This window comes from Dama dama, chromosome 3 (assembly GCF_033118175.1).
Source record: "Dama dama isolate Ldn47 chromosome 3, ASM3311817v1, whole genome shotgun sequence".
Taxonomy (NCBI): domain Eukaryota; kingdom Metazoa; phylum Chordata; class Mammalia; order Artiodactyla; family Cervidae; genus Dama; species Dama dama.
This window is the reverse complement of record NC_083683.1, coordinates 47030839-47058701: the sequence shown is the minus strand read 5'-3', so window position 1 is coordinate 47058701 and position 27863 is coordinate 47030839. Positions and strand designations below refer to the sequence as shown.

General features: G+C 56.6%; 1 protein-coding gene across 9 annotated transcripts in view; it reads right to left on the bottom strand.

Annotated features, from left to right (window-relative positions):
• The window catches only part of KMT2D (lysine methyltransferase 2D), a 38985-nt gene extending 11122 nt beyond the window's left edge, over window positions 1-27863 (bottom strand). Inside the window, exons 1-41 of one of the 9 annotated variants that reach the window (XM_061128809.1) lie at window positions 27708-27862; window positions 23436-23521; window positions 23064-23190; window positions 22658-22881; window positions 22433-22542; window positions 22137-22299; window positions 21409-21574; window positions 21200-21314; window positions 20892-21049; window positions 20550-20695; window positions 18843-20411; window positions 17651-18756; window positions 17042-17155; window positions 16584-16694; window positions 15936-16040; window positions 15050-15231; window positions 14735-14899; window positions 14532-14641; window positions 14391-14438; window positions 13506-13727; window positions 12868-12987; window positions 12667-12780; window positions 12322-12452; window positions 12088-12235; window positions 11838-11903; window positions 11544-11654; window positions 11245-11382; window positions 11056-11140; window positions 10585-10826; window positions 10418-10491; window positions 10154-10204; window positions 9797-10031; window positions 8220-9328; window positions 7957-8136; window positions 7743-7879; window positions 5660-7521; window positions 3952-4075; window positions 3721-3805; window positions 3548-3614; window positions 3224-3456; window positions 16-3123 (exon numbers count right to left, since the gene is read on the bottom strand). In XM_061128809.1, the coding sequence (XP_060984792.1) occupies window positions 16-3123; window positions 3224-3456; window positions 3548-3614; window positions 3721-3805; window positions 3952-4075; window positions 5660-7521; window positions 7743-7879; window positions 7957-8136; window positions 8220-9328; window positions 9797-10031; window positions 10154-10204; window positions 10418-10491; window positions 10585-10826; window positions 11056-11140; window positions 11245-11382; window positions 11544-11654; window positions 11838-11903; window positions 12088-12235; window positions 12322-12452; window positions 12667-12780; window positions 12868-12987; window positions 13506-13727; window positions 14391-14438; window positions 14532-14641; window positions 14735-14899; window positions 15050-15231; window positions 15936-16040; window positions 16584-16694; window positions 17042-17155; window positions 17651-18756; window positions 18843-20411; window positions 20550-20695; window positions 20892-21049; window positions 21200-21314; window positions 21409-21574; window positions 22137-22299; window positions 22433-22542; window positions 22658-22881; window positions 23064-23190; window positions 23436-23484 (13410 nt within the window). In that variant the 5' untranslated portion in view covers window positions 23485-23521; window positions 27708-27862. Of the gene's footprint in view, window positions 1-15; window positions 3124-3223; window positions 3457-3547; window positions 3615-3720; window positions 3806-3951; window positions 4076-5659; window positions 7522-7742; window positions 7880-7956; window positions 8137-8219; window positions 10032-10153; window positions 10205-10417; window positions 10492-10584; window positions 10827-11055; window positions 11141-11244; window positions 11383-11543; window positions 11655-11837; window positions 11904-12087; window positions 12236-12321; window positions 12453-12666; window positions 12781-12867; window positions 12988-13505; window positions 13728-14390; window positions 14439-14531; window positions 14642-14734; window positions 14900-15049; window positions 15232-15935; window positions 16041-16583; window positions 16695-17041; window positions 17156-17650; window positions 18757-18842; window positions 20412-20549; window positions 20696-20891; window positions 21050-21199; window positions 21315-21408; window positions 21575-22136; window positions 22300-22432; window positions 22543-22657; window positions 22882-23063; window positions 23191-23435; window positions 23522-27707 lie in introns of all 9 variants that reach the window. The other 8 variants (XM_061128759.1, XM_061128791.1, XM_061128774.1 and 5 more) reach the window with 8 other exon arrangements.

Sequence of the window (27863 nt, the reverse complement as noted above, 5' to 3'; positions counted from 1 at the left end):
AGCTGGAGTACTCACCTCCTTGGTGCTGGGGGTACCCTGCAGTTTCTGCTCCAGCCCAGCAAGCTTGCTGTCAATGTGCCCGTTGATCTCAGCTCGCAGCCCCTCGGGCCCCCGCCCAGTGCCGAGTTGCACATTCTTTGCTCGTAGAAGCTTCTGCAAGAGCAGATGCCCGGCCTCTGAGCGGGGCCCTGCCAGCAGGAGGTGGTTGCTGGTACCTGGTGCCCCTACAGGCTCCCCGTTGGCCTCCCTCTTCACCGCCTGGGCTCCCAGGGCACACGGCTCTTCCCGAGGCTCCTGCTTGATGCTGAGATGTGGTGGCTCAGGTACCACCTGCCCATTCACCTGGTCCAGATGCCCAGGTACCAGGCTGCTTTGCTCCAGCTTCTGGGCTTCCGCTAGGTGGTCTGGGGGGTCCCAAGGTCCCAGTCCCTTGCCAAAGAAGGTATCCGCAAGCTGGGCAGCAGCAGGTGAGACCCTCCCAGGAGGAAGCTCCAAGGGTGGCCCCTGGGGCTTAGGGGTTCCTGGCTGGGTGGTAGGGAGCTGGGCCTCTGAGGGGAGCTGGGAGCTAGGGGATGGTAATTGGGAGGAAGGTCTCTTTGGCTCTTGGGGGCTGGATGGTGGAGGTGTGGGATGGACAGGGCCAAGAACTGGTCCTGTGGATAAGGCTCCTTGTGGGGCAGGGAGTCGGGGTGGGCCCTGAGGTCGAAGCCCGGCCCCTAGCTCCTGAAGAGGGCCTGTCTGGGATCCAGGGAAGCCCCCAAGTTGGGGCTGGCGGCCCAGAAGGCCTTGCAGGGGAGAGGGCTGGGTCCCAGGCTCCTGGTAGGGTGGGGCCTGGCGTGCTGCCTGACTCTGCTGTAGCTGCCGCTGCATGAGAAGCGCCTGGAGCTGCTGCTGCTGCTGAGGACTCAAGTGCCGCAGCTGTGGATTTTTGGCCAGGACTCCTTGGAGTTGTGCCCGAAGCTGACCCACTGTAGGCATGACCCCAGCCCCTGGCAGACTCTGCCCAGACTGCGGGACAGATCCTGGCTTGGCAGGCTGCGACCCTACATTATTTTGCATGGGCCGTTCTAGTCCAAGGGGCTGTTGGGAGCTCAGAAGGTTCTGGGTCACGGATCCAGGCTGTTCCCCTAAGGAAACAGAGGATTGGGCCAGTAGGTGGGGCACAGACGAGGCCTCAGACGATCCACTGCCTGGTTGCCCATGGCTTCCCGCGCCTGCTGGGTGGAGCAAGTTAACTGGCGGCTGCTGTTGTCCTGGGAGCCTCAGAGGTGGCTGCAGCTGCAGAGAGTTGGGCTGAGGCTGGGCCTGGGGCTGGACAAGCAGGAGTTGTGAGTCCCCAGACAGTGAGGGCTTCATCTCTCCTGGTTCAGTGGCCACGGACTCTGGTCCAGTCCCCATTGGTAAGGGCCCTCCCTGATGTGTGGAGGGCCCCTCACTGGCCTCTGAAGGAAGAGCCGTCTCTACGATGCTTTGTTCCTTGCCCGTTAAGATGAGGGTTGGGCCCAGGGCTCCAGGGCTAGAAAAGTGTTGCAGAGGCTTGGCTGGCATGCCAGGGCCTAGTGTCACCTGTTGCTGCTGCTGCTGCTGCTGCTGTTGAGGAGACAGTAAAGTTCGACTCTGGCTCAAGAGGCCCATCTGCTGCTGTTGTTGAAGTTGCTGTTGCTGCTGCTGTTGTTGAAGCTGTTGCTGCTGCTGCTGTTGTAACTGCTGTTGCTGCTGTTGTAGCTGCTGTTGCTGTTGCTGCTGCTGCTGTTGAAGCTGTTGCTGCTGCTGCTGTTGTAGCTGCTGTTGCTGTTGAAGCTGTTGCTGCTGCTGCTGTTGTTGAAGCTGTTGCTGTTGCTGCTGTTGTTGAAGCTGTTGCTGCTGCTGCTGTTGTAGCTGCTGTTGCTGTTGAAGCTGTTGCTGCTGCTGCTGTTGTTGAAGCTGTTGCTGTTGCTGCTGTTGTTGAAGCTGTTGCTGCTGCTGCTGTTGTAACTGCTGTTGCTGCTGTTGCTGTTGTAACTGCTGTTGCTGCTGCTGCTGTTGTTGTAGCTGCTGTTGCTGCTGCTGCTGTTGTTGTAGCTGCTGTTGCTGCTGCTGTTGCTGAAGCTGTTGCTGTTGTTGTTGAAGCTGTTGCTGTTGTTGAAGTTGTTGCTGCTGCTGCTGTTGTAGCTGCTGCTGCTGCAACTGTTGCTGCTGCAAGGCGGCCATGGGCTGGGCACCCAGTTTGGGCTGCCCACTGTGTGGCATCAGACCCTGCTGAAGATGGGAAAGCCCGGCCATGGATCCTTGCTGTTGGTGCTGTTGCTGCTGCTGCTGCTGCTGCTGCTGGGATGTGACCAGCCGGTGTCCCATAAGGCCCTGACCCTGCTGTGCCATCTGGGGGGAACTTAGCACCCGTGGCTGGGTCAGGAGCACCTGTCTGTGAGGGCCCTGGGGGCCCAAAGCTCCAGGGTGTGGTTGCTGCTGCTGCAACACTGCCACCTGGGCAGGGCCCAGCATGCCCTGGGGCCCCTGGGGTGGCTGGGGGGACAGTTGCTGGACCAAGAGGCCCTGGTGGCTGCTGGGAGGCAGAAGGCCCTGGGGCTTGGGACCCAGAGCCTGGTTTGCCTGTACTCCCGGGCCCTGTTGCTGTTGCTGCTGGATCGCCACCTGTCCTAGGAGATGCTGCTGCTGCTGCTGCTGCAGTTTCTGGGCCAGCTGCATGCGCTGCTGTTGGAGCTGCAGCTGCCTTTCCTGTAAAAGCCTTGAGTCAGGTCCCAGGCCTCGAAGAGCAAGGTTGCCAGGGAAAAAGCCCCCTGAGGGGCCACCCAGGGCCCCAGTTCCACCAGAATGTTGCTGTTGCTGCTGTTGGGCCAGGGTGGTGTTGAGGAAGGGGCCACCAGGCTGTCCAGGTAGGGCCATGCCCCCAGGGGTCAGGCGAAGACCTGCAGCTTGCCCCCCCGGGGGTCCTTGAGGTGGCTGCAGCCCATGGCCTGGGAGCAGCTGACCAGGAAGCTTGGTGAGTAGCCGGGGACTCTGGGAAGGGCTAAGGGCAAGTACAGCTGAGTGCTGCTGCTGTTGCTGCTGCTGTTGTTGCTGCTGCTGCTGCTTATTCCGATATTCTGCCATGAGGTTAGTGTGCTCCTTCTGCTGCTTCCGGACCTAACACGGGAGGGTCAGGGAGGTCAGCCAGGGGGCTACCCACCTGTGCCACCCCTCTTCCCAGGTTCCTGGTGGCAAGGCTGAAGTCTGCCTTCCCTACCTGGTCCAGTTGTTTCTGGATCTTGCTCTGTTGTTCCGTAACCAGCTTCAGCTTCTCAGCATCAGCCTCAGGGAACTCCCGGCCGGCCTTCTTGGCAGTGCGCTGCTTGGCACATAGGGCTTTCCGGGACTTGCGGTGCACCCCTATCTGCTCCTCTAGCACCTTCAGTTGCATTTGTAGGAGCTGCTGGGTATGGAATAGCCACTCTTCATACTGCCGCTGGTCAGCCTCATCTGGGAAAGGAAGTAGACAGGTGTCAGGGGATCCAAACCCCTCTTTCCCCAAGCCACTTCCTTGCACATTCCTCCCCATCACCATACTCACTGATCACTCCCTGGGCAAAAGTGGGTGGATTGGGACGAGGCTGGGAGGGGTCACCGGCACCCCGCTCCTGGGATGAGAAAGACTGTTGAAGGGTCATTGTTCTGTACCAGGCCCTAAGGAAGGGTGGCCTGAAGGCATAGGACCCAAGTTCCTGCTCCCACCCGACCATTTACCTGGCCACTCCCAGCTGCCACGTGGTTCTGCAGATCACTGCCGGGCCCCCCTGAGAGCCTCTGGGCTAGCAGGGACACTTGCTGCCTGGAGTCCGCCAAAGCAAAGAGGATGAGTTAGTGATGGGGAAAGTTGAAGGGCAAAGAGGTGGGACAAGTAGGAAGGAGGATCATGAAGAACAGGGGAAGGACTGGAAAAGGAAAAAGGCAATGCTCCCACCCCATACATCTTACCTGTTCATACCAGGTGCCACTCCAATGCTGCCCTGAGCCATCACCTTCTTGATGCCTTTTAAAGCCACCATCTTGGCCTTTGCAATAGGATCAATAATATCTTCTGCAGCGAATTTGTCCAGGTCTAGAGATGGAAGAGCCAAGTGAGCCTGGCATCGAGGTCAATGTCTGGCGTTCCAACACCTTGACTTCCACCAAGCCAAGCAAAACAATCGCATGGCATGGTGGAAAGACCACTGGACTAGGAGCCAGGTAGCATAGGTGACTCAATTCTATTATTTACAGAACACATAGCTGTTTTTACTTGCATGGTATTAGGAAAAGGTACTCAGTAAATATTTACTGAACCAATGTATTAAAGTCACTTCACCTCTATGAGCCTCAGTTTACTCTTCTATTTGACAGAGATCATGATTCCTTATCCTGCTTATCTCACAGAGCTATTGAGAAGATCAAATGTGACCAGAATACAAGTTTACTTTATGACCTAGAAAGCATTCTTCAAAAGTCATATTCTTATAGCAACTAAGTGCAGCCCAAGGACCCAAGATGTGGGCAGAGTGCCAAAGCCTAATGCCAGAGTTGCTTTGGCCACAACACACACCACCTACAAACCACTCTTCTGCCTGTCCAGGACACTAGGTAGAAAAAGAGAAACAAGCAGACACCAAATCATCCTAAAATCTTATACACTGCATATTTCTCCACTACTCAGAAAGCTTAACTGACTCCCTACTTTTAAGAAGATGAACCAAACACCCTCTCCTGGTTATTCTGAGGTGGTAAAACAGTTAAGAGGATATGAGGGCCAGGCTTCAAATTCCAGCTATTAGTTATATGATATTGAGCAAGTTAATCTTACTGCCTCAGTTTCCTTTTCCATAACCTAAGATAATAGTAACTATTACGTGTACACACTTCTATATTTAAAATGGATCACCAACAAGGACCTACTGTTCAGCATACAGAACTCTGCTCAATGTTATGTGGCAGCCTGGATGGGAGGGGGCTTTGGGGGAGAATGGATGCATGTATATGTATGGCTGAGTCCCTTAGCTGTTCACCGGTCGCTCTCACATTGTTAGTCAACTACACCCCAATACAAAATTAAAAGTTTAAAAAAAATAATAATGGTACCTATTTAATGTTTTTGTTGTGATGATTGTATTACACAATAAATGGAAAGTGCTCAGCACAATGTTTAGCAGTCATTATTCAATAGATATTATTATAATTTGAGGTCTTCTTCAATCTGGGCCCCCACCTTACCTTTCCAAAGTTACGGCAGTGCCCACTTGCTTTCTTCCACAAAGTCTACCCCAGCCTAAGCAGTCCACTCATGGTCTCCAAATACACCTGACTAAGTCTTTCACCAGCCCAACTACTTCTTGCACCACTTTGCTCCAAGTCCTAAGTTCTGGGTCTCACCACAACTACAAGGCCTCTGCTAATCAGACTTCAGGTGTCCATTCCATTCATTCAAACATCTGAACACCTGCTAGATGCCAGGCACTATTCTCCTTTAAAAGCTACAGTGTTAAAAAAAAAAAAAAGCTACAGTGTTTCGCCTATACCACGCTCTGTGTCCCATCTCCTTTAACTAGGGAGTATCTTGGGTCTGCAGCCTCAGAGAGAATTCAGTTAGTTGGTGCTAACAGTGATCACTCCTGAGTTACTAAGTCAGTCCCTCCCCACCAGCTGAGATTACCTGTATCTGGGAAAAAGCTGTTAGCCAACTGCTGCTGCATTGCCAGCTGCTGTGGTTTCATGCACATGGACGGTGGCATGGTACCCATGGGCTTCTGTCCCAGCACTGGCTGTGGGTTCTGCTGGGGCACCAAGCCTGCCTGTCCCCCATGCTGCCCACTTAGCATATGCCCTTGGTTGGATACCATGGCCATGGATGGGGCCAGGCGCTGCTGGAGGGCATGAGCTGGTGGCTGGGTGGGCATCAACGGCTGGGCCAAGCCTGGCTGTCGGGAGCCTCCAAGTCCCAGGGCAAGCTGCTGTTGAGGGCCAGCCAAACTGGGAGAAGAGCCCTCATGGGGCAAAGACACAGCCTGGGCAGGGCCTGGGGTGGACAGCAGGGAATGCTGCTGGGGCGGCTGCTGCTGCACAGGCTGCAGCTGGGCTGAAAGCTGCTGCTTCTTTTGCAGCTCTTTCTTCTCATGTTCCAACAGGTCCTCAATGAGCAGGGGTAACTCACTGGCGACCAGTGAGCTCTCCATCTTGTCCAGCTCATCCCCAGATGCATGTCCACCAGGCAAAGTCAGGGCCCCACTCTCTAGCTCAAACTTTTCCAGTAGGGAGGGCCCTCCCGGGCCACTCAGTGGGCTGGGCGTCAGCAGGTGAGCTGGTGGTCCTCCTGTGGTCCCAAAAGGGACCTTCTCAGCTGTGTGCCCACTGCTGGAAAAAGGTCCTGTGCCCATTCGAGTGTCCCGGCTGCCCGTCACACTCTGACCTGGCTTTACCCCCAGGCCTAGGGAAGTAGTGACAGGTGCTGGCTCTGCCTTGGGGGTGGTAATGGTAAACTGGCAAGGGGAAGGGTGGCGCCCAACCTCCTCCACCTTGGGCTTCACCTCCGGAAGCCCTGACGCCAGACGGGGCTCAGAGGCATCAGCAGCTGGGGGAGGGCGCTCCTCGGGGCCCAAGGGTCCTGGCTCCACCCCTCGCAACAGAGCCTCTCGTTCAGCCTTTTCATTGGCTGACTCCACCAGCCTCAGATGCTCGTTGAAGATGTCCTTCTTGTCCCCCGTGTCCAGCTCAGGATCAGTATAGGCCAGCAGGTCAAACTCATCCCCATTGAGCAGGTCATCGAGGTGGGGATCATTGGTCTCTAGGTTTTCCAGAGTGCCCAGCTCATCATCTCCCTTGGCCACATCCACACCCAGGCCCAGGTGAGCAAGCTCCTCATCGTCCTCCAAGGCCTTGTGGGCATCAAAGTCATCATCCAGCTCAGGATCCTCACAAGGTAGTTTTCCAGCTTCCAGGGCCAGAGGAGGGGGGCGGCCAAGCTCAGTGCTGGAGGGGGGCCGGCTGACTAGCTCCAAGCCAGTGGGCAGGTTGGGACCTTTGGTGTGGGGCGTTGGATGGAGGCTGTTGTTCAGTTCAGGGGCTGGTGGGGCTGAAGGTTTCTGTGGAGGAAGGCCTGAGACTGCTAGGCCACGAAGCCCTTCGGGGGCCAGTCGGTGGGAATCCTCAGTTACAGGGTAAAAACGGGGTCTCTGTGGAGGGCCCTGACCGGGAAATGGAGGACCCCCCGGTCCAAGTCCTTTTTGTACATTGTGCCGCAACTCAATGAACTGGGCAGGACCAGCTGGGCCAGGCACTGGTTCACCAGGGCCAGGCAGGCGGTTGGAAATTCCAGCCAAAGGGGAACCTAGGGTTTGGCGGCCAAGTTCAGGCCCAGGAGTTGAAGGAAAGCGCGCAGACATGGTAAGTCGCATGGAAGTTGCTGCTGTTGCCTGTTGCTGCTGCTGCCACAGTTGCTGCTGCTGCTGCTGCTGTAAGGGCAGGGACCCAGGATACGGTGCTCGCTGATAGAAGGCTTGGGAGCCCCCCACCAATTGCCTGGAAGTATACGCAGTAGTAAGACAAAATCAGAATGAAAAAAGAGCTAGAACATGTGCTTCCCTAAAGAAGGAAAGAGTTAATGCAGTGAGGGGGGGGAAGGAATGGGGAAGAAAAGAAAGTGATGCTGAGGATTAGAGAGACAGGAAAATCAGGGGCAGCGCACACTGGATACAATATATTCCCCTGATTTTTCCCCAAGGGAAGCCCAGGAGCCTCACCGGCTATTAACATCCATAGAGGAAGGGGTGGCTGGTGGAGGCGGCCGGGAGAGTCGGTCTTCACTGGGGAAAGCCCCTGGCCCCAGGATGGGGCCACCCAGCTTGCTCGGGGGCAGCCCCACAAGGCTGCCCTTGTCCTAGGAGAGATGAGGGTAGATGAAAGTGGGGCCACCTTCAGCATCTTGGATCCACCACCCCTTGCCACTCTACCTACCTGGGTCCCAGCAAAGGGGGTCTGGCCTCGACCCAGCTGCTCAAATGCAGGGCTACTAGGCTCAGCACCCCAGTTGCCTGGGGGTCCCACCGCTCCGGCAGCTGCCGCAGTCTCCTTCTCCTGCCGAAGGGTGTTGCGCTGCATCTGCTGCCGAATCAATAGCTCCCGCAGTCGCTGGCGCTGTGCAGAGTACAGACAAGAGGGTAAGTCCATTGGACAAGCACCAAAGCCCAAAGGGCTGGCCCACAGAGATGTTGACCCACCTGTCGCTGCTTCTCTAGTTCTGTCTGACTGAGGCCAGACATGCCTGGGTCCTGGGTACCTGAAAGCTCAGGTGCCGCCAAAGAGCCGCCCGTGCCAGCCCCTGGGTCTTCTCGTTTCTCAACTGGAGAGGTGATGCCTGCCCGCTGTGAGGCTCCGTGGGACAGGTAGGGGAGGGATCCATCGGGTGCAGGTGGTGGTAGGACTGACGGGGGGCGTAGTGGGGACAGCCCATAGCCCTCTCCTGTGGACCCGCTGCTGGGTCCCAGAGGGCTGCCCGATGGGTGGAAGTTCCCTGTGGCTACTGCGTAGTTTGTGCTTTGAGGCTTGCCCATGGTAGGGCCAGGCCCAAAATGGCTGTTGATCCCATGGGGTGGAGGGAGACCAGGCTGAGGGACAGGGGGCTTTAGGGGAGGCTCCCCGACTGCCTGAGGGAAAGTGAAACGCATGGGAGAAGGGGTGCCCACAAATGCACTGGTCCCAGGGGACCGGGCAAAATTGGAGGGTTGCACACTTGGGACCTTGGCATGGAGCTCACCTGCTGGCCCTGAGGGCAGGGCTGCTGGGAAACCCCCAGCCCCCAGCGGAGTGTGGGCTAGAGGCCCAGCCTTGAAGGCAACTTCAGAGGGCTGGGGGCGGGGGGGCTTATGCAATGGGGCAAATGGATCCCGGGACTGGGGACGCGAGGGTGGACGGGAGTAAGGGTCAGGGGATTGGAAGCGAGGGGTAACAGGGGATGGGCAGAAAGCCTCAGCAGACAGAGGACGGGGTGTCAGTGGGGACTGGGAGCTGGACTGGGACTGGGGACTGGCGGGCACTCGGGAGAAAGGGTCAGAGGGCAGTGAGCGGGGAGGCAGAGCACAGCAGCTCTCAGGTGGTGGGGGCTGGGGCCGAGGGGTCAGTGGGGGTTGGGCGTAGGGGTCAGGGTAGGGGCCAGGGCGAAAGATGTCCGAGTGGCTGGGAGGAGAAGGGGCCAAAGCCTGGGCAGGGGGTGGCTCCTGGGGCCTTAGGCCCAAGCCCGGGCTCTGGGGCTCTACCTGAGATGCCCGAGGGGTCAGGGGGGCTTTGAAGACATCAGGTGCCTTTAACTCCAGGCCACTCAGGTGGGGGCCTGAGGAGGGAGAGTCAACAAAGCCCAGGTTTGGAGGCCCATAGCTCGGAGAGGATCCCCCAAGCTCTTCCTTCTTCACCTCCAGGGCCTTCCGAGACTCCCCGAAAGGCAGGGGGGACAGCAGAGGCTCAGCAGCCTTGCCTCCCCCTACCCCTGGGCTCTCAGGCACAGCCAGGTTGTCCAGGGAGGGGCAGCGGGGTTTGAGGAAGGGGTCAGGCGTGGAGGGCTGGTGTCGGGGGGTGCCAGGTGGGGTAGTGTGGAACTCCCCTGGCTGGCCAGTGCCAGGACGAGACGAGGCGCCCAGCGTCGGGGGCGGTGCAGGGCCCCCAGTCTGACTAGCATAGGGAGGGTAGGTGGGGGGTGCTGTGGGGAAGCGGGGCTCCAGAGCATAGGCAGAGGCCAGTCCAAAAGGGTCCTGCGAAGGCACTTGGGCGGGCACCTGGGGCGGGAGCTTGAGGAAGAGCTCACCAGGCGAGTCGGGGCCGGGCACTGTGCCCGCCGGCGGCTTCAGGAACCCGTCCGCAGAGGTAGACAAGCCGGCGGGGGGAGTGGGGCTGCCAATGAAAACGGTGGGGGCAGCAGCGGGAGGTGGACTGCCCAGGGCCCCTGGCTGGGGGGGAATGCGGAGGTGTAGGGCCGGTCGGTCAGTCTTGCGGGCCATGTCGCCCACCTTGGTCTGCTTGTTGATCTGGCTCTCAGCCTGCTACAGGAGGACACCAGATACAGAACGGTCAGGCTGCTGTGGGCAGGCCCCCTGATCCCACTCTCAGGGAGGCTACCCCACACCCAGACCTGGAGGCCGTCGCGCAGCCTGAGGCCGCTCACCTTCTGCACCTTGTTGATGCGGTGAGCTGCCCGGTTATCTTTGGCCTTTTGCTGAGGGGACAGAGGACACAGAATGAGGCTGGGACTCAGTCTCAAGCCCAGTCCCGCTCCCTCACCCTGTCCCTCACACTCCCCACCCAGAAGCCGACCCCTACTGGCCTAGCTGCTATGAAAGTGGGGAATAGAAGGAATGAAGGTGACTTTCCCAAAGACACGCCACCCCTGACTCAGTTCCCACGCCACCCCAGGCTCCTTCTGTCTCACCAGGTAGGGGGCTTTATCAGCAGCTGGAACTTTTCTCCAGAGTTTCATGATTTGTTTGCAGCGGCTTGACCAGTCTGGAGGACAGAGACGATGTGTGAGAGAACTGGCAGGTGACCCCCGCACTGGTCGTGTTGCAGGCTGTCTCCCTTGCCCTGTCCCACAGGTACCTGGGTAATCCTGCTTGAGACTGGGGAAGTTAATATTGGCGTACAGCACAGGTGAGATGGTGGACAGCTGGCCCAACTCCTCGTCCTTCTCCCAGCGCTGAAGACTCCGCTGATTATAGGAGAGCCCGTCGCCCTCACCCTCCGTGGTGGGGGTGGTGGGGGTGGAGGGCGTGGTGCCCCCCGAGCCTGTCCAGGGGCTGTCTGGCTCACCGGGTTCCGGGCTAAAGAAGCCCCCGCGCTCCCTGGGGCGCAGGGGCAGAGAGTCACAGAGGGCAGGGATGCCAAGCCCCATCCCAGACAAACTGCCCAGAGTCCCCAGGCCACTGCCCTGCCCCAAGAGAGGACAGTCACTAGCAAGGCAGCAGAGGGAGGGGTTGCCACAGCAGCACCCGAGAGTCCAAGGTTCCCTCCCCCAGCGTGGCCCCACTGGAGGGAAGGGACTGCCCACAGAGGTTAAGCACAAATACCAACCTAGAATCCAGGAATGGGGACTGGCAGAGGCCCGGGTAAGAGTCCATTGGGCTGTTGGAGGGGAGATTGCCCAAAGGGAGTCCACCTACAAGACGCATAGGATCAGAGAAAGGGAGCAAGCAGCCCAGTCTAGAGGCAAGCTTGGCAGTACCTACCCACCCAGTCTTCAAACCACCCCCACTGGCTCACCTTGAAGAAAGGGTCTCTGCAATGGTGTCCGGCTGCCGTCTAGGCCAGGGGTTCCACAACCCAGATGCTGTTCTCGTTCAGAACCCAGAACGTCCTTGAAAAGCTGCTGCAGGTCCTTGGATTCCATCTTAGGCAGTTCTGTGAGTGATCAAAGAAAGATGCTGCTGAGGAAGACTAGGGGACTCAGGGGATACCAGGGAAGGTGCCCATGACTGCCCACCAGAGGAGCTGTATAAATGAGTCTCCCTCAGGCAGAGGAGAAGACCCTTATACATGAAGACTGTGGGTCCCAGCCTCACCTTCTGTGGGAATCCTGTCTAAGTCAGAGCTAAGCATCCCTTCACCCGGAGTGCCTGGCTTCTCGGGGTCACTGGGCACGGGGGATGCCTTTATGCCGCCGTCCTCAGGTCCTGCAATTGCCAGGAAAAGCCCATCAGCTAAGGTCAGTGTGGAAGCACCACATTGGCCACTCTGGCAAGGACCGCAGAAGGTCTGAAACACTTTCCAGCCTCCGACCTTGATGGTGCTCAGGGGCAGAATAGGTTGACAGAAGCAAAACCAAGATAGCACCCAGTTCTCCCAGCAGCCCTCACCTGGTGTATCAGCCTTGCCCTCGGGACCACGGGATTCTTCATCTGCAACATCCGGACCATCATCTCCTATGAGCAACAGTCCCACTTCAATCAGAGATGCCCAGAACAGGACCCCAGTGCCAAGGTCAGGGCTCTTGGCCAACCCTCAACTCCTGGAGACCAGCCCATTTCCCACCAAAATCTCTTACCAGCTTCCAAGCACAAAGTGAAGTTGGACCCCTTCAGACCACCTTATCCCCACATGACTGACCTTTCTGTGAGGTCGGAAGCTCCTTCCTCTCTGAGCCTCCATCCCCCTTGGCTTTGGGGGTTCCCAATCCAAAGCCTGGCCGGCCCATGCCAACTGCAAACAGGGCCTTCCGGCTCAGGTCCAGCAGCTCCTTCCCAAAAAAGGCTTCCTGTGGGAGGAGTTGGAAAGAAACAGGCTTCCTCAGGCCCTACAGGCCAGCAGCCTGGCCCTTGGCCCTCAGAGCCTAAGACCCACCTGCAGGTAAGCAGGGAACATGTCCTCCAGTTTGTTCTTCTTGCGCCCTCGCCGCTGCTGCTTCTTCTTCTCATCCCCGTCGGCCAGGCTCTGGTCCACAGAGCCCTCAGCAGGCAGGTCGGCAGGCAACACTGAGGACCGAACAGGAGGGTCAGCCTCTCTGGGGACTGCGGGCATGCTGCTCCCAGGTTGGCCTGGGGACACTTTCTGCCTATTCTCCCCTGACACCAACTGGGCCCACTACCTCCTTGGTCTTTTGAGAGCACCCCTGCCCCCGGCCTCCCTGGCAGTGTCCCATGGGTCCTGCGAGCCCCACCTTCTCCCAGGCCCCACTGAAGCCCTCACCCGTCTCACCCTCGTCGGGCTGCCCATCCCCACTCAACACCTCCGCCTGTGCAGCAGGCCCTTTTTTCACACGTGTGTGGGATTTCCGCTGTCGCACCATGAAACCACCAATGCCTGTAAGGAGGCAGAGCTGAGGCTGAGAAGCTGCTAGGGACCTGGTAAGCTGCCCCTCACCACCCCACCCACATCCCAGGGCCTCACCAGGCCGATAGGGTTTGCGTTTGCGTTTTTTGCTTTCCTCAGTCTCCTCTTTGCCAGGTTCTCCATCAGGGCTGACAGGACCCTCCAGTTTAATTTCGCATTCCATGTGCTCCACACTACCTGTGTATGGAGACAGAAGAGATGGAGACAGGTCAGAAGCATGGACCCTTTTAAAACCCTGTCATCCTGTCAGCTAGGAACAGAGAAGTGGGGACTTCCCAGATGGTCCAGTGGTTAAGAACCTGCCTGACAATGCAGGGGACATGGGTTTGATTCCTGGTCTAGGAAGATTCCACACACCAAGGGGCAACTAAGCCTGTGAGCCACAACTACTAAAACCTGCACACCCTAGGGCCCATGCTCCGCAACAAGAGAAGCTACCACAATGAGAAGCCTGTCTACTGCAACTAGAGTAGCCCCCACTCACATCAACTAGAGAAAGTTCACGTGCAGCAACGAAGACACAACTGAGACAAAAAAAAAGAACAGAGAGCTGAGTCCCCTGTCACAGAGCCATCGACAAGATCCACAGTGGCTCAAGGGTGACTGGGAGTGACAACGCTGCCCTGAGCCAACACTCAACTCTCACAAGCATTCTCCCAGAACTCTTGGCACTCCCCGAGATCCCCCAGGCTGACCTTCAGCCTTGAGCAGCTCATCCGTGTCCAGGTCACCGTCCTTCTTGTCATCAGGGCCCAGGACCTCTGAAGGCTCGGCCCCCTCCAGCCCCGCCTCGCCTGGGAGGCCAGGCCGTCCACGCCTCTGACGCCGTTTGTGCAGAGGCGACATGGTCAGGTTACGCAGCACCGCCATGCCCGTTTCTGTCAGCCACACGCCCTCAAAGCGAAAGTACTGGGGCTCTGCACAAAGGGGAAAAGCACATGACCCCACGGAGCCCCAGGGAAACTGGGACTCTGAGTTTCGGCCCAAGTCCCTAGCTGGGATAAGAGCAGTGAGACATACAGACTGAAGTCCAGGCTGAGGGCGATAGAGGAGAGACCACTGGTGGGCACCAGCTGAGGCCTGAGTGCTCTCTCAGTGACCCGAGGGGGTCTGAGAGACAGCTGCTGCTGAAGTTGGACTCTGCTCCTGATTAACCCTCAGGTCACCAAATATATTCTCTGGCTGTGTGGACCAAGGAGAGCCCCTCCGTGCTGAATGCCAGCTCATAGTGCCCCAGATGCCAGGGGCAGTGCCCACATCATGATGGACGGAGGTGGGAGAGCTCCTTCATTAAGGAAAAAGAGCAGGGTTCAGAAAGGGTCCTGTGCTCTATGAAGATGAGAGTCTGGCTGTATAAAGGCCATGTTGGCTGGTGAATGGAATTCTGTCTGGAATCTGGAGTCCTTGGGTGTCACCACAACTTCACCACTGACCTATGGGGTGACCTTGGGCAGGCCACTCAACACCCCTGGATCTTAGCATTTTTTCTGTGAAAAATGAGATAAAACTGGGGGACTGGAGCTTGACTAAGTGTCTAAGGGTCTCCTCTGGCACTGGCATTCAGAATTACTGTGACTCACCAGGCTCTTTCACCTTCATAGGTACCAACTCTGGAGGTGCGACAGGCGCTGTGGAAAGGACAAACAGCTGGAGGCCCTGGCCCAGAGCAAGGCACCCCTGCGCTGGCCCCTCCTCCCTGCTCCCTAGCATCCGGGACTCACCAGCAGGCTTGACCACATAAGGCTGGCAGGAGACACAGTCGAAGCCCTCATCAGCTGCCTGCTCCACATCATCCTCTGTGAAGAGGCTCTCACAGCCGGCATGCATCCACCTGGGAGAAAGAAGACAGGAGGAGGTGAATGGAAACAACACGAGGCTGCAAACAGGGAGGGGGAGCCTATCTGGGGGAGACGGGCACCCTCACCGTTCACAATGGCGACACTGGATCAGCAGGTCCTCCTCCACGTAGGGGGCATGACAGATAGGGCAGGTCACCAGGCTGGCACAGGGCCCGCAGTGTGTGTAACTATTCTGCCATTCACAGTGGAAGCCAGGGGAGGCGGCCCCACACTGCATACAAGACACACACCTGGTGGGGGCAGAAAGACAGACCCTCAACACCTAACCTACCCAGAGCACCCAAACCAGCCCAGCCTCCAAAACCCAGCCTCGGCCATGTATTCAACATCATAGCCACTCTTAACATGTCAGGCCCATCTGAAGTTGCTGGTCTCCTTACCACTTGCACTTCCAGCCACCCTTGGGCACGGTGAGCAGTGGGGGGTCCAGGCAGTACGTGTGGTAGCTAATGTCACAGTCATCACAGAGCAGGAGGCGGGAGGGGTCTGAGGCCTGGCCACACACCTCGCACACGATGCACTCCACACAACGCCAGCCCTTCAGCAGCATCACCTTGGTGATCTGGTGCAGGAGACGGCAATTCCTCAGGGGGTGATGCAGAGGGCAGGGCAGACCTCTCCAAGGCTGCTGGGACTTACACAGCTGGGACTGAAGGACCCCCATACCCAGGCCAGACCTTCATTTGTGCACAGGGAGGATACACGGAGCACCCTCACCCCTAAAATAATGGCTCTTAAACAGGCTTCCAGGGATCTCCGCTGATCAAAGAACAGCCTCACCCAGCCACTGTCTTGTTAAGATCTTTCACTAGCCAGGTTGTATTTCCCCCAGCTTTTCATGAACATGTAGAACCTGCTACTGCTGCAAGTCGGTGAATGTTAGCAGTGGACAAGTTCTAAATGTTAATGAAAACCCCAAAATGACTGATCATGCTTGAGTCAAAAACATTACTTTCTCTTTGTGGACATGTGTTTGGTTCTGATTTTATATTTTATATCCAGAGCATGTTTCCCACTAGAAAAGTTCCCACAATTTATACAGTGTACTCAACTATACTAGTAAGTCATGATCTATAACAAAGAAACCCATAAGACCACTACGGTTTCCAAAACATTTTACCCAAGATGAATTTGACAGCCACTGGAAACTGATGAACAAGTTCCATGACCAATGACCACTTTAAGTAGAGTGGCCAGGAAAGAGGCCTAGGATAAGCAAGAACTGACCCCATCCCCCAGACCAGATCGCTGAGGCCCTGAACTCACCTTGCTGTTGACACAGTAAGGATGATAGCACTGGGAGCACTGGGAACAGGCAAGGAGGTGGCCCTCTGCCCCCCGGCCAAAGCTGCCACACACCACACACATGTCCTGGGGAAACACACAGAAACCCCAGTGTCCCACCTCACATCCTCAGCACCACTCAGTCCCCATAACTGACTGTGACACTAATCCGACAGGAGGGAGTCAGAGAACCAAAAGCCTATCCCTGCATTAGAACACAGCGAGCCATCACGGGACCCTGCTCCTTCCTGGGCTGCCTTGCTCGTCTGATCAGGTAGTCTGAAATGATATAGCCTACCATGGATAGAGGTAATGAGAAGTGAAAGACAAGGTGGGTGAAGACTGATCAGGATCACAGTAACAATATGTGACAAATTCTGTAGCTTCAAGATTACTCATGTTCCCTAGACTAGGAGCTTCAATAGAGCAGAAATCACCTCTGCCTTTTTCACTGCTACATTCCCAACTCCGAGTTCAGTGTCAAGCTCATTTTCTGGTATTCTGAGAAGTAGGCCTCTGGTTTTCCTCATTTACCCTCCCACCGAAACACGTACATCCAAATACCAGCCTGGCGTTCAGTCTGCCAGGTCTTACTGCTGAAGATGCGACTACTTGACTCAAGTACGGTACCTGCATTAGCACAAATTTGTCTGTGTTGGAGAAGAGAACCACAGTATTTTGCATGGTATCATCATCATCGTCTTCTTCCTCCTTGCTGGGAGAGCTATCGATATCAGCAACCTTATAGGTAGAGAGTTGTGCAAAGTGAGGCAGCTAAATCTGCTCCCACTAAGCTGCTTTCCTCTTTGGTGTTGGGGGAAGGCGGCATAAACCCCTGGCTAAGATGAAGGCCAGGAGCCAGGACTAAGAAGCAGAAGAACACCCCAGCTCCCAAACTGGGCCTCAGCCCAACATCACATTTCAGAGAAGCCTGGGGGCCAAGAGGACAGAAGGAGCACAGACATAGCTGGACAGGCCCTAGGCTAGCAGGCAGGCAGAGCGTGCAGGGGACTGGCAGGATTTAAAGGGTGTTTAATCTTGAAGGGGCCAGCTGAAGCATGTTTGGGGGATGGGAGGCCTCTCCTTACTACCAGAGTCTCAATGGAAGAAGTAGTTGATTTTAGCCGGGCCCGTCCTCTCCCACGTCCTCCATGTGCTCCTCCACGTGGCCGGCGTCTCCCTGGGAAACTACTGCTGCGACCCTGAGTGAGGGAAACGGGTGATTACAGGAGAAGCAGAGGGCTAAGAGGTGGGGTCCATAGGCTTAGAGGCAAAAGAAGAGACAAAGGGCCAGAGACAAAGGCAGGTAACAAAGTCCAAGCTTCCCAGTCAGGGCCAGGGAGGAAGCCCAAACTCTAGAGTAGCAACAGGTAGGTAGCTCTGGTCCAAACCACTCCTGATCTTCCAAGAAGAAAGAGTGGCCAACATGGTACTGTACAGTGAGAAAAAAAAAAACTGGCTTGAGAGATCTGAGTTTCTAATGCTGATTCTATTGACTGAGTAACCAAGAAACTGGGCGAGTTACTTTCCCCTCTGTTACTGGTGTTCTCTTTAATAAAGTAACAAGATGAACTCAAGGATCTCTGAGAACCTAGGATTCAATAAGTCAGGTGGGAAGGTATCAGTGAGTGACACAGAACCGTACCTCTGACAGTGACGGGACATCAAACACATCCAGCGGCTGGATAGCCCCTCACCTGTTTGATGCGGGAACGAGCCGGGGAGCTGCGCCGCCTCCCCTTGTCCCCCTCGGCTTTGCCTCCTCCAATAGCTGTCCCAGCATCACACAATAGCGAGTCATCAGTCTCTGGCAGCGAGTCGGTACAGAGCCGCAGGGAGCCCTCATCTCGGGCTGGACTAACGTCTGTAGATACCCCCAACTCCATGGACAGGGAGCCACCCCCCTCGGGGTCTGGAGAGCCCAGCAGGGGCTCTGAGCCAGGGAAACTGGCACTGGCATCGCCCTGGCTCAGATTGGAGATCTCATTAACGATGTCGGATTTGATGAGAGTAGGTGGGGTCGGGGCCACAGGTGCACGTGGCTCCTCTTGCTCTTCACAGGGTGAGCCCTGCCCTGCCTGCTTGCATTCTGGGCCATAGACCTCCATAGGGGTCACAGGGGCCAGCTCCTCAGAGTCCAGGAGCACAGGGGAACCCTTAAGTTCACTAGCCAAACTGCCAGGGGTCTGTCCAGCCTCTGGCTGTGAACCAGGAGTGTCAGTCCCATCCAGAGGGGCTGTATCTTCCCCCAGGCCAGAGAAGTCATCCAGGGCTGGGGCAGGGCTGGGTGCAGGGCAGGAAAGATTCCCCAGAGGAGACGGAAGAGGACTAGTAGGGCTGGGTTCCAAGGCTGGGCACTCAGGTTCTGGGGCTTTCTCAGTCTCCATCTTCTGTGGCTCAGCCTCTTCTGAGACCTCCACTGCCTTGTCCATGGGACTCAGCGGGGAAGGAACCGACAGTGGCAGGGCAGGAGAGCACTGGGAAGGAGGTGAGCTTGAGGGAGGCAGGGAATGCTGGAGGAGTGGGGAACAACGAGGGGGAAGAGGCTCCATCAGGATGGGAGAGGCCGGTCCCATGGGGGAGCCTGGGGACGGGGGAAGGATCATAGGGGGTACAGGCTCAGGGTCAGTGCAGTTAGCTTCTGGTGGAGGGCTGATAGGTGTCTCCAGGATGGGGGCAGGCAATGGCGATTCAGGGTCACTGTCCCCTTTGGCATCAAAGGGGTACTCTAACTCTCCCAACGGAGACAGGGCTGGTGGTGCCACAGTTGTGATGATGGGTGAAAGTGGAGGAGGAAGAGGATCTGGAGGAAAAGAGAGGCTCTTAGATTAGATGTGCCATCAAGAGTTAAGACCATCCCAGAGTAACAGGGTACTAACAGCCCCTTACCTGGTGGCATAAGCTGAGGTGACAAAGATGGCTCCCCAGATGGGGACAACGGCAGCTCCTCAGGCAGAGGGGACAGAGGTGGTTCCCCAGGCTCAGACAGGGCCGGCTCTCCAAGCATGGGGGATAAGGGTGGCTCCCTGGGTGGGAGGAATAAGGGCAATTCCTCAGATGCAGGGCAGAGGCCTGGCTCCTCAGTGGGCTCTTCAGGTCGAGGGGACAGGTGTGATTCCTCAGGCTGGGGGGACAGGCGTGGCTCCTCAGGTCGAGGGGACAGGCGCGGTTCCTCAGGCCGGGGGGACAGGCATGGTTCCTCGGATGCAAGCGATAGATGTGGCTCCTCTGGCACAGGGGACAGGTGCAGCTCCTGAGGCGCGGGGGACAGGCGGGGCTCCTGGGGTGCAGGGGACAGACGCAGCTCCTTGGACACGGGGGACAGGCGTGGCTCCTCAGGCGCAGGGGACAGGTGCGGCTGTTGGGGCATGGGGGACAGGTGCGGCTGCTGGGGTGCGGGGGACAGGCGTGGCTCCTCGGGCGCAGGGGACAGGCACGGCTGCTGGGGTGCAGGGGACAGGCGTGGCTCCTCAGGTGCGGGAGACAGGCACAGCTCCTGGGGTGCGGGGGACAGATGCGGCTCCTGGGATGCGGGAGACAGACGCGGCTCCTGGGGCGCAGGAGACAGGCGCGGTTTCTCAGCTTGAGGGGACAGCTGTGGCTCCTCGGGCCGGGGGCAGAGTCGCAATTCTTCAGGCAGTGGCAATAGCGGTGACTCCTCCAGCGGCAGGGACACGAGCAAGTCCTCCGGAGGCGGGGAAGCAGGTGGGTCTTCAGGTGGCGGGGATGTAGGGGAGTCCTCAGGTGGAGGGGACAGGCGTGAAGCCTCAGGTGGAGGGGATGTGGGAGACTCCTCAGGTGGTGGTGACAGGGGAGACTCCTCAGGCGGGGGGGACAGGCGTGACACCTCAGGCGGCGGGGACATAGGCAAGTCTTCAGGTGGTGGGGACATGGGTGAGTCCTCAGGTGGTGGGGATAGGCGTGATGCCTCAGGTGGCGGGGAGAGAGGAGATTCCTCGGGTGGAGGGGACAGGGGCGACTCCTCAAATGGTGGGAACAGACAAGAAGCCTCAGGTGGCGGAGACATGGGTGACTCTTCAGGTGGCGGAGACATGGGTGATTCTTCCGGTGGTGGAGACAGGCGAGATGCTTCCGGTGGTGGGGAAGTAGGCAATTCCTCGGGGGGAGGGGACAGAGGAGACTCCTCCAGTGGTGGGGACAGGGGTGACGCTTCAGGTGGTGGGGGTAAGGGTGTATCAAGTGGGGGATGTGGGGGGGAGTCCTCTGGGGAAGAGAAGGGTGGTGACTCAGGCGGGGGAGACAGAGGAGACTCCTCAGGCGGTGGAGAGAGGGGTGAGTCCTCAGGCGGTGGGGACAGGCGCGATGCCTCAGGCGGCGGGGACGTGGGTGAGTCCTCAGGTGGTGGGGACAGGGGCGACTCCTCAGGTGGGGGCAGCAGTGGCATCTCCTCATTTAGGGGGGCCTCCAACTGGGGCTCAAGTTGGGCCCCTTCTCTCCCTGCAGACATAACACACTCTGCTCCTACCTAGCTCAGCTGCACCCCCACAGCAAGTACAGGGTTGGGGCAAAGCAGAGATTGGCCCTTGCCACAGGATAGAAGGGAATTACTTTCAGGAACCCTCAAACCCTACTCACCTAGTGGTTTGGCTTCACATTGCAGGGGCCCCGGTTCCTTGGGTTGCATAGAGGTCACGTGTCCACCCTTCGGCTGCCCTTGGCACGCAACGTGCGGAGTATTGGGCTCATCGGTGGGGGTAGCGCCAGGCTCTGGGGGTGAGAATCTGCAGAGGGCACGGGAAGCAGACTCGCATCACCCACCGACCCCTCTAGAGCACACAGGGCTCAGGCATGGATGCTCTGGAATGTACTGCTCACCTGAGGGCCCTCCTCTCAAAGGCTGTTTGCTTGAACACAACCCCTGCCCATCTCAGTACCTCCCAGGCCCCCTCCCAACCTCTGCCAATCCACACCACTTACCTGCTACAGACTGGGGCGTGCTGCTCAGCAAGAGAACTGACAGGCTGTCCTCCCGGGACTTTGTGACAGCGGTGACAGAGTGAGTAGTTCTCAAACCACTCAGAGTTGGGATTCAGCTCAGCTGAGCCTGTCCCACAGGCCCGGCACACCCGGCATGCCTAGCGGAAGGGAACAAGCAAAATGGCCACTGGTCAGACAGCAGAGACGCAGAGATGGGAGGAGAGAACAGAGCGTGTCCCAACAGAGAAACCTGGGGCACTGCAGCAGGTGGAATTAGGGAGAGTAAGGCAGCATTGGGGCACACTCACCTTGCACTTCCAAGAGTGAGCAGGCAGTTCCTCCATTGGTGGTTTCAGGCAGAAGGTATGGTATCCTTTGTCACACGTCTCACAGACCAACATCTTAGAGTCATTCCCAGGTTTCCTGCGGGGGGGCACATAACAGGGTTCTCCCTGCCCTGCTTTTCAACCCTGACCCGTGCTTCACCTGAGGTTCCCTTCTGCCCTCCCACTTGTACCTGCAAGCTTGGCACACTTTGCATTCAGGGCACTGCCAGCCAGCACGCTTGCGGGCAGTCAGAGCAGTGTCCAGACAGGCCCCGTGATAGTGATGCCCACAGCTGGTACAGAAGAACAGGTCACACAATTCCCCTGGCCCCTCACATACTGCACAGCGAGCCTCCTCTGCAGTAGGAAGGGAAGGATGACACAGGTCAGCTATAGGTTCCTTATAGGACTCAGCACAGTGCTGTCTACATAACCGGCATTCCGCAGACACAGAATGAACAGTTTCTAAGTGTCTGCCTAACATACGTCAGGCACTGCTCTAGGCACTGCATTGTGCATGTACGCTCCATTGTTTCAGTGGTGTCCGACTCTTTGAGACCCCACGGACTGTAGCCCACAAAGTTCCTCTGTCCATGGGATTCTCCAGGCAAGGATACTGTAGTGGGCTGCCATGCCCTCCTCCAAGGGATCTTCCCAACTAGGGATTGAACCCACGTCTCTAACTTCTCCTGCACTAGCAGGCAGGTTCTTTACCACTAGTGCCACCTGGAAAACCCAGGCGCTGCAGAGACCATGGTAAATGAGACGGGCAAAGCCACTGCACTCAGAGTCCACGCCTATTTTCACGGGGCAGACTGACAGCACGTAATTACAGGCTTCAGAGCACTCTGCAGAGCATAAAAACCCCAGCAGCCGGGGACCCCCACGTGTCCGCTGTCCAAGGGGCGGGACTCCTCACCCAGATGTGCGGCCCCCTCACTGTGCTCTGGGCATAGCAGCTGCAGTGTTTTCATGGATAAGAAGGAACCGCTGGCAGTTGCACAGGGGAAGTGGTAAAGACGTGAACATCCAGGCGAGCGGCAAGGGATGGAGGCACCAAGTCTGGTGCAGTGGGAGCAGCGCTGCCAGAGAGGAGACACAGCCTCAGCACCAGCCAGCTCTCTCCAGAGCCACAGGCCAGGAACCAGCTCTACCCCAGGATGCCCCCTGCCCACCCTGCCCTTCGCCTGTGCCATCCCCTGGCCCCCGCCCCACCTGTGAGATCCCTGAGAAGATGGCCTTGTCCACACCACATAGTTCTGGGCCCTCCTGCCCCCATACGCCTGCCGACCACGCAGCGCACCAATGGTGAGCCCAGCAGGACCCTTTATAGGTGGAAAGAGGGAAAACAGTTAACGAGAACGTGACCCTTGGTTTAGGACCACCTAGCCCCTACCCCATTTCCTCCCCAAGTCAGCTACCCCATTTCCCTTCCCTTACCTCCAGGTTCTCCCAGGTGGGCAGGTGTCAGGCCCTCAGGGAAACCAATCTGTGATAGGTCCTCACTGGGCAGCGCTCCCTCATTGGGCCCTGGGTTCCCCCCAGGGGACACCACGGGACACCGGGGCCAGTCAAATGGCAACTCAAAGCGCCGTAGCTCCCGCTGCCCATGTAGACTGGGCTCTCCGCAGTTACAGAGAGCACAACGCCGCACCGGACCCCCGCTGTGAACACACGAGCATCAGCACCGCGCCGGTCCTGCCCACAGGCACCCTCAACAACCCCACGACTTGGCACCCCTATGCTTCCCGAACACTCATCTCCTAAATCTTCCACTTTGAAAGCCCCAGATGCTCAAATCAAGTCTTCATACCTCCTTATATCCTCATTTCCCCAAACTAGTTACCTGCAGTCCTGGGGAGGCTCCTGAAGCTGGGGACCCCCAGAACTGGGCACAGAGACCTCCCCAACATGTGGTTTGGGAAGGTCTGGCTCAGTGGCACCTGACTCCTCAGAGGCTGCAGGTCCATCAGCTGAATGAACAGAGAAGAAACATGTATCAGCCATTATCCTCTGTTTAATACCAGTCCACTCATCAGACCCATGAGATTACCCAAAACCCTTGGTGGATAACAGTGATGGCGTTTCAACTTCTGTCCCAAAGAACAAAGTCCTTCAATTATTACCTATCAGACAGACTTAGCTTCTGTCCCTGTGCTAGGACCAGAAATCTAAGATTTCCTGGGAAGAACAGAAACCCAGTGTTTGTCCTACTCACCTGCTGGTTCCGAATCTTTATCCTCACCAGGCGGCTTCAGGCTGTCCATCCCTCTCTCCGACTGGGCAGAGCCCTCTCGGGGAGACCTGTCAGGGCCAAGAGATATCTATTTGTCTGGGAAGTCCTCCCACTCATCACTTTCCTCCAAATCCTGAGGAGAAGGCAGCTAATGTTATCTAGAACCTATAGAAATCAGAGCAAAATCACACCTACAAACTCCTGTACTAATAACAAGGAAAATCCTTCTCCCCAACCCTTGTCCCACAGTCTATTTCCCCTCCAATAAACACATATCCTCTTCTTCCACTCTGAATTCCCAGGGGATCCATGTCCCACCTCCTGCTTAAGAGTTCCCAGGACAACCAGAAGCACCCACAATCTACATCTAGTACCACCCTTTGCCTCACATCTGAATTCTTGGCTTCTGGCAGACCCTATCCCTTGGACTTTTCCCTCAGTTCTCAAATCAGCTACCATCCTAGAGGTCTTTCTGCGCCAACCCAGGAGTAGTCATAAACCGAGAAGTCTGAGTTCAGCTGAAATCCCTCTACTGGAGACCAAATTTGGGTCTTGCAAGATGTAGACCATGTTACTGGAACGAAAAACCAGCTATGGATGGATCTCCGCCACCTCCACTGGTTTCAACCAGAATATTCCAATCATAACAGAAGAAACTCCCCATTTCCCACCCACTGCCCATCTAAATCTAGTTTAGGCCCACCCCCTGGCCCCTGCCATGACTGAGCTCAAGTTCTCACCCAGCCTGAAGGCCTCAGGTCGTTGCCCTTAGCAACGCCAACTGCCCTTCCTCCTCAGATGTCCCTAGAAGTTAACAGAAGTGGGCCTTAAGAGTTACTGAGCATGTGTAGCCAGGCCTGACGCTAGGCATGCTGGGAGTTGTAGTCTCAGGAAGCACACAGCCACTTGGAGCTGTTCTAAACAGGGGCAGGACACAGCAAAGCAGCTTCCTTCCTCTTCCGTCAGGCAGGGTTTCCACACACACTATGGGGGTGGGGGTAACGGTCCCCTCTTCTAAGATATGCCTGCCTATCCCAGAGCCAAATGAAACACACTGAAGTTACATCTAAGAAGGTCAAGATCCACACCTTTGGGCATATTTTCCTAAACTTCAGAGGAAACTAATAAACACAGTACAAAAAAGAGAGAAGTAAAGAATTACAGAGCTGAGGAAGAGAAAAGGGGTCCTACAGAAGAAGGAAGAAAGGGACAGGTGCCAACAGCTCTTAGTGGGAAGGGGAGGGGCTTGAGCAGAGAAACTATAGAAAGTATAATTTTCCCAGGGCAGGTGGAGCAGGTTACAGAACTTTAAATGAAAGTTTGAGAAATTTCTCTCTCACCTTTTCCACTCCTCTTATTTAACCAGAAGGACCACACTAACCTTTGCAAAGACAAGCCTCTCTCCCCTCACCAAACATCCCAGTCAGCCACTTGGGGTTGAGCGCATGGGGCAGATGAGACTGGGGGAACCCTCAAAGGTGCCCAGGATCCATAAATCAATTACCTAAGAACCACACTATCAGTGCTCTTTCCCTGAGTTAATACTCCATTTCCAGAGACTGGCAATGGGTCTCATGAGACATGCCACAGGAAGGGAAAATTTTTACTTTTTTCCCTTTACACTATTAGATTCTAGATTGGGAATGTGAAATACCACCTGATACCAGTTACCTTTATTCCCAGATCATCTTTTTCCCAAACCTGTCACTCACATAATCACACCTAAAAGGAAAGCAGGGTGGTCATCTAGCCAGCCCAGAGAAAAGATTCTCCGGCACTTCAAGGGCCCCCCAAAAGCCACCTATGTGAAGGAGGGGTTGGAGGTCAGGGCACCAGCTAGGCTCCTCTTCCTATTCAGCCATTCAAGGCCTGACCACACCCAGAAGGCTTCAAAGTTTCTCAAACATGTGCAACTTTTGTGGTACCTTACCACTAAATGCCCCCAAGAGCTTCCAACTGTTGTGCTCTCAAAGTTGAGGCTAAAGGAGTCACAAACAGCAAGAAATCAAAAGCAACAGTGATAGCGCAGAGGTGGGAGGACTGCCTCACACAAGGCCAGAGGGACAAATTCCTCCGCCCTCCTCCGAGCGCAGCCCTCTCAAGCTGGTAACGCTGGCTCTGCCTGGGGAGGTGGAGAAACCACCTTCATCTAGCCTTGGGAAACAGTACCAACATCCTCCAAAGCTGCACCCTCATTTATGGGATCATGGAAGACGAGAGATAAGCCAAGGGTTGAGTGTCCTCCAAGCTGTACCAAAGAGAATCCAGAGGCTCTTCTAAGGAGTCCCATTTCCCTACACGGCAGTCCAGCACCTGCCCCCCAATGCTGAGTGCTAGTTGTCAGGCCCCTGAACAGATCTAAACAAATAAAAACCACAGGTTCCCTTGTCCCAGCGTTCACAGCCAGAAACATACATATACACCAAGGGTTTTTCCCCGGATCTAAACTGGGCTAAGGCCTGGTCAGGCTTCCTCAAGGGAACTAGGGATCCCAGAGAAACACAGATCTAGGGAGTGAAACCGTGGTGGGTCCATTTGATCCCAGTCTGAAGAGGCCCAGGACAGCAAGGAAGAAAGCAGGGATTCATCTCAACCCACTCTCCTCCCTGCCTCCATCCCAGACCAAAAGCTTTAGCTCCATTATGCCAGCCAAAGGGGAAATGGAGGCTTGAAGAGGTGAAAGGCTGAAGCAGGCCCTTGAGTGAACAGCTCTTCTGTAGGACTCAGGACTTCCTGGTTCCCAGCCTGAGAATCAAACCACACCTCTCCCCACCCCCATTTTGGGCTGGCCCTCCAGGGAAGAACCTAAATGGCAACAGGGGCTCCAGAGACCCTCCAAACTATCCCTGGGTCATCCTAGGGTCAGCTACAGCCAAAAAGGAATGGTGTCTCTTAAGGAAGTTCTTTAGGGACAGGCAGCCAGAGAGGCCCTCCACAGGAGGCAAGGGCATACAGCATGGGTGACAGCTAGCCTCATTTCAGCACCCCTGTGCCACCTCTCGCCTCGGGATTACCACCCAAAAACCTTTCAAGGGCAAATCCCTATTCTATCCTTTCCAAGACCAGGCTCAAGGTGGTCGAGCCTCTGTATGTTGGAGGAGACAGAGTGAGGGAGCAAAATACAGCAGCCAAATCCTGGCTGGGCAGCATGACAGCTGTGAGAGGGGCTGTCCCAGCCCAGGGTCCAGAGGCATTAGGCTCACGCTGCACCCTGCATGCAATCACACACACACCCCTTCTCCCTAACACCTCCTGCCAGGGCTGAAAACACTGGCTTCTCAGACATGCTTCTATCAGGTCATTTCTCCTCCAAAGAGGTACAGGCCACCCTATTCTGCAGGGTTGGGGCAGGATCACAGCACTAGTTAACATTCCCTGACTGAAAAAGGTTGGCGAGGTCTGGGAGGGGCCCTGCAGGACTGGCCAGAGACTTATGGGCGACCAGGCCCAGAGAAAGAGGGAGACAAAAGCCATTTTTTGCAGCCCACATTCGCAGGGAGCAAATCTCAACGGCCTCCTCTATAATCCCCTAGAGATTATGCCCATCCCAAGAGGAGGGAAGGCAAAGCAGGCTAAGACAGCACTAGGCCTCGTTGGGGTCACTTTGCCAGGCAGGGGTAGTTTAAAGTTGACCAGCAAGGCCAGAGCTGCCCCCAGCCCCGCCTCCTTCTTGCCCCAGCCACCTCCTTCATCACAATAGTCAGTTTCCACACACTCTGCCCCGTGCACTGTGAAATAAGTCCTAGTGCAGGAATCAGGATTCCTGGAGTCTCCCAGAGACTGCTCTGGGTGCCCGGATGAGCAAGAACAACCTTAAAGTCCAACCTGGCACTAAGTCTGACCTGGCAGTGGCACCCTACCCCCGCTCCCAAGTTGTTCTATTCCCAAGGCCCACAAGGAACCCTGAAGGAGAAGCAGCTGACTGGGATTGGTGCTGGCATCAGGGCTTGGGTCCTAGTTTAGAGCTCCCCCCAACACAAAAATAAACAGGCAGAGAGACTTTCTGGCCAGGTTCCCAAACTCCCGTGGTTCCCTGAACCCCCCAGTCTTTAAAGAGGCACACCCCAGGACACCAGGCCTCGGTTCTCCTCTGGCGACTGGCTCAGGTTCCCTTGACAGACCCTGCCAAAGGAACCCTCCTCAGCTCTGGCACCCCTTTCTCCAACATACAGGCCAGCTCGGGCCAAGATAGTCCATCTGGCTATGCCCCCAGTCCAACCCTTTCTGGGCCCTGGCCGGGCGGACTTCACTCACCTCTTCACAGGACGATCCAGAAATCCTCATCCGAGAACATGGCCAGAGCCCGGGCCGCTCCCCGACCTCCAACCGCCAGAGCGATCACAGCCGCCCCCCGCACGGGGGGGCTTAAGGGGGCCAAGAACGGTAAATCCAGGTCGGAGTGGCCACCCT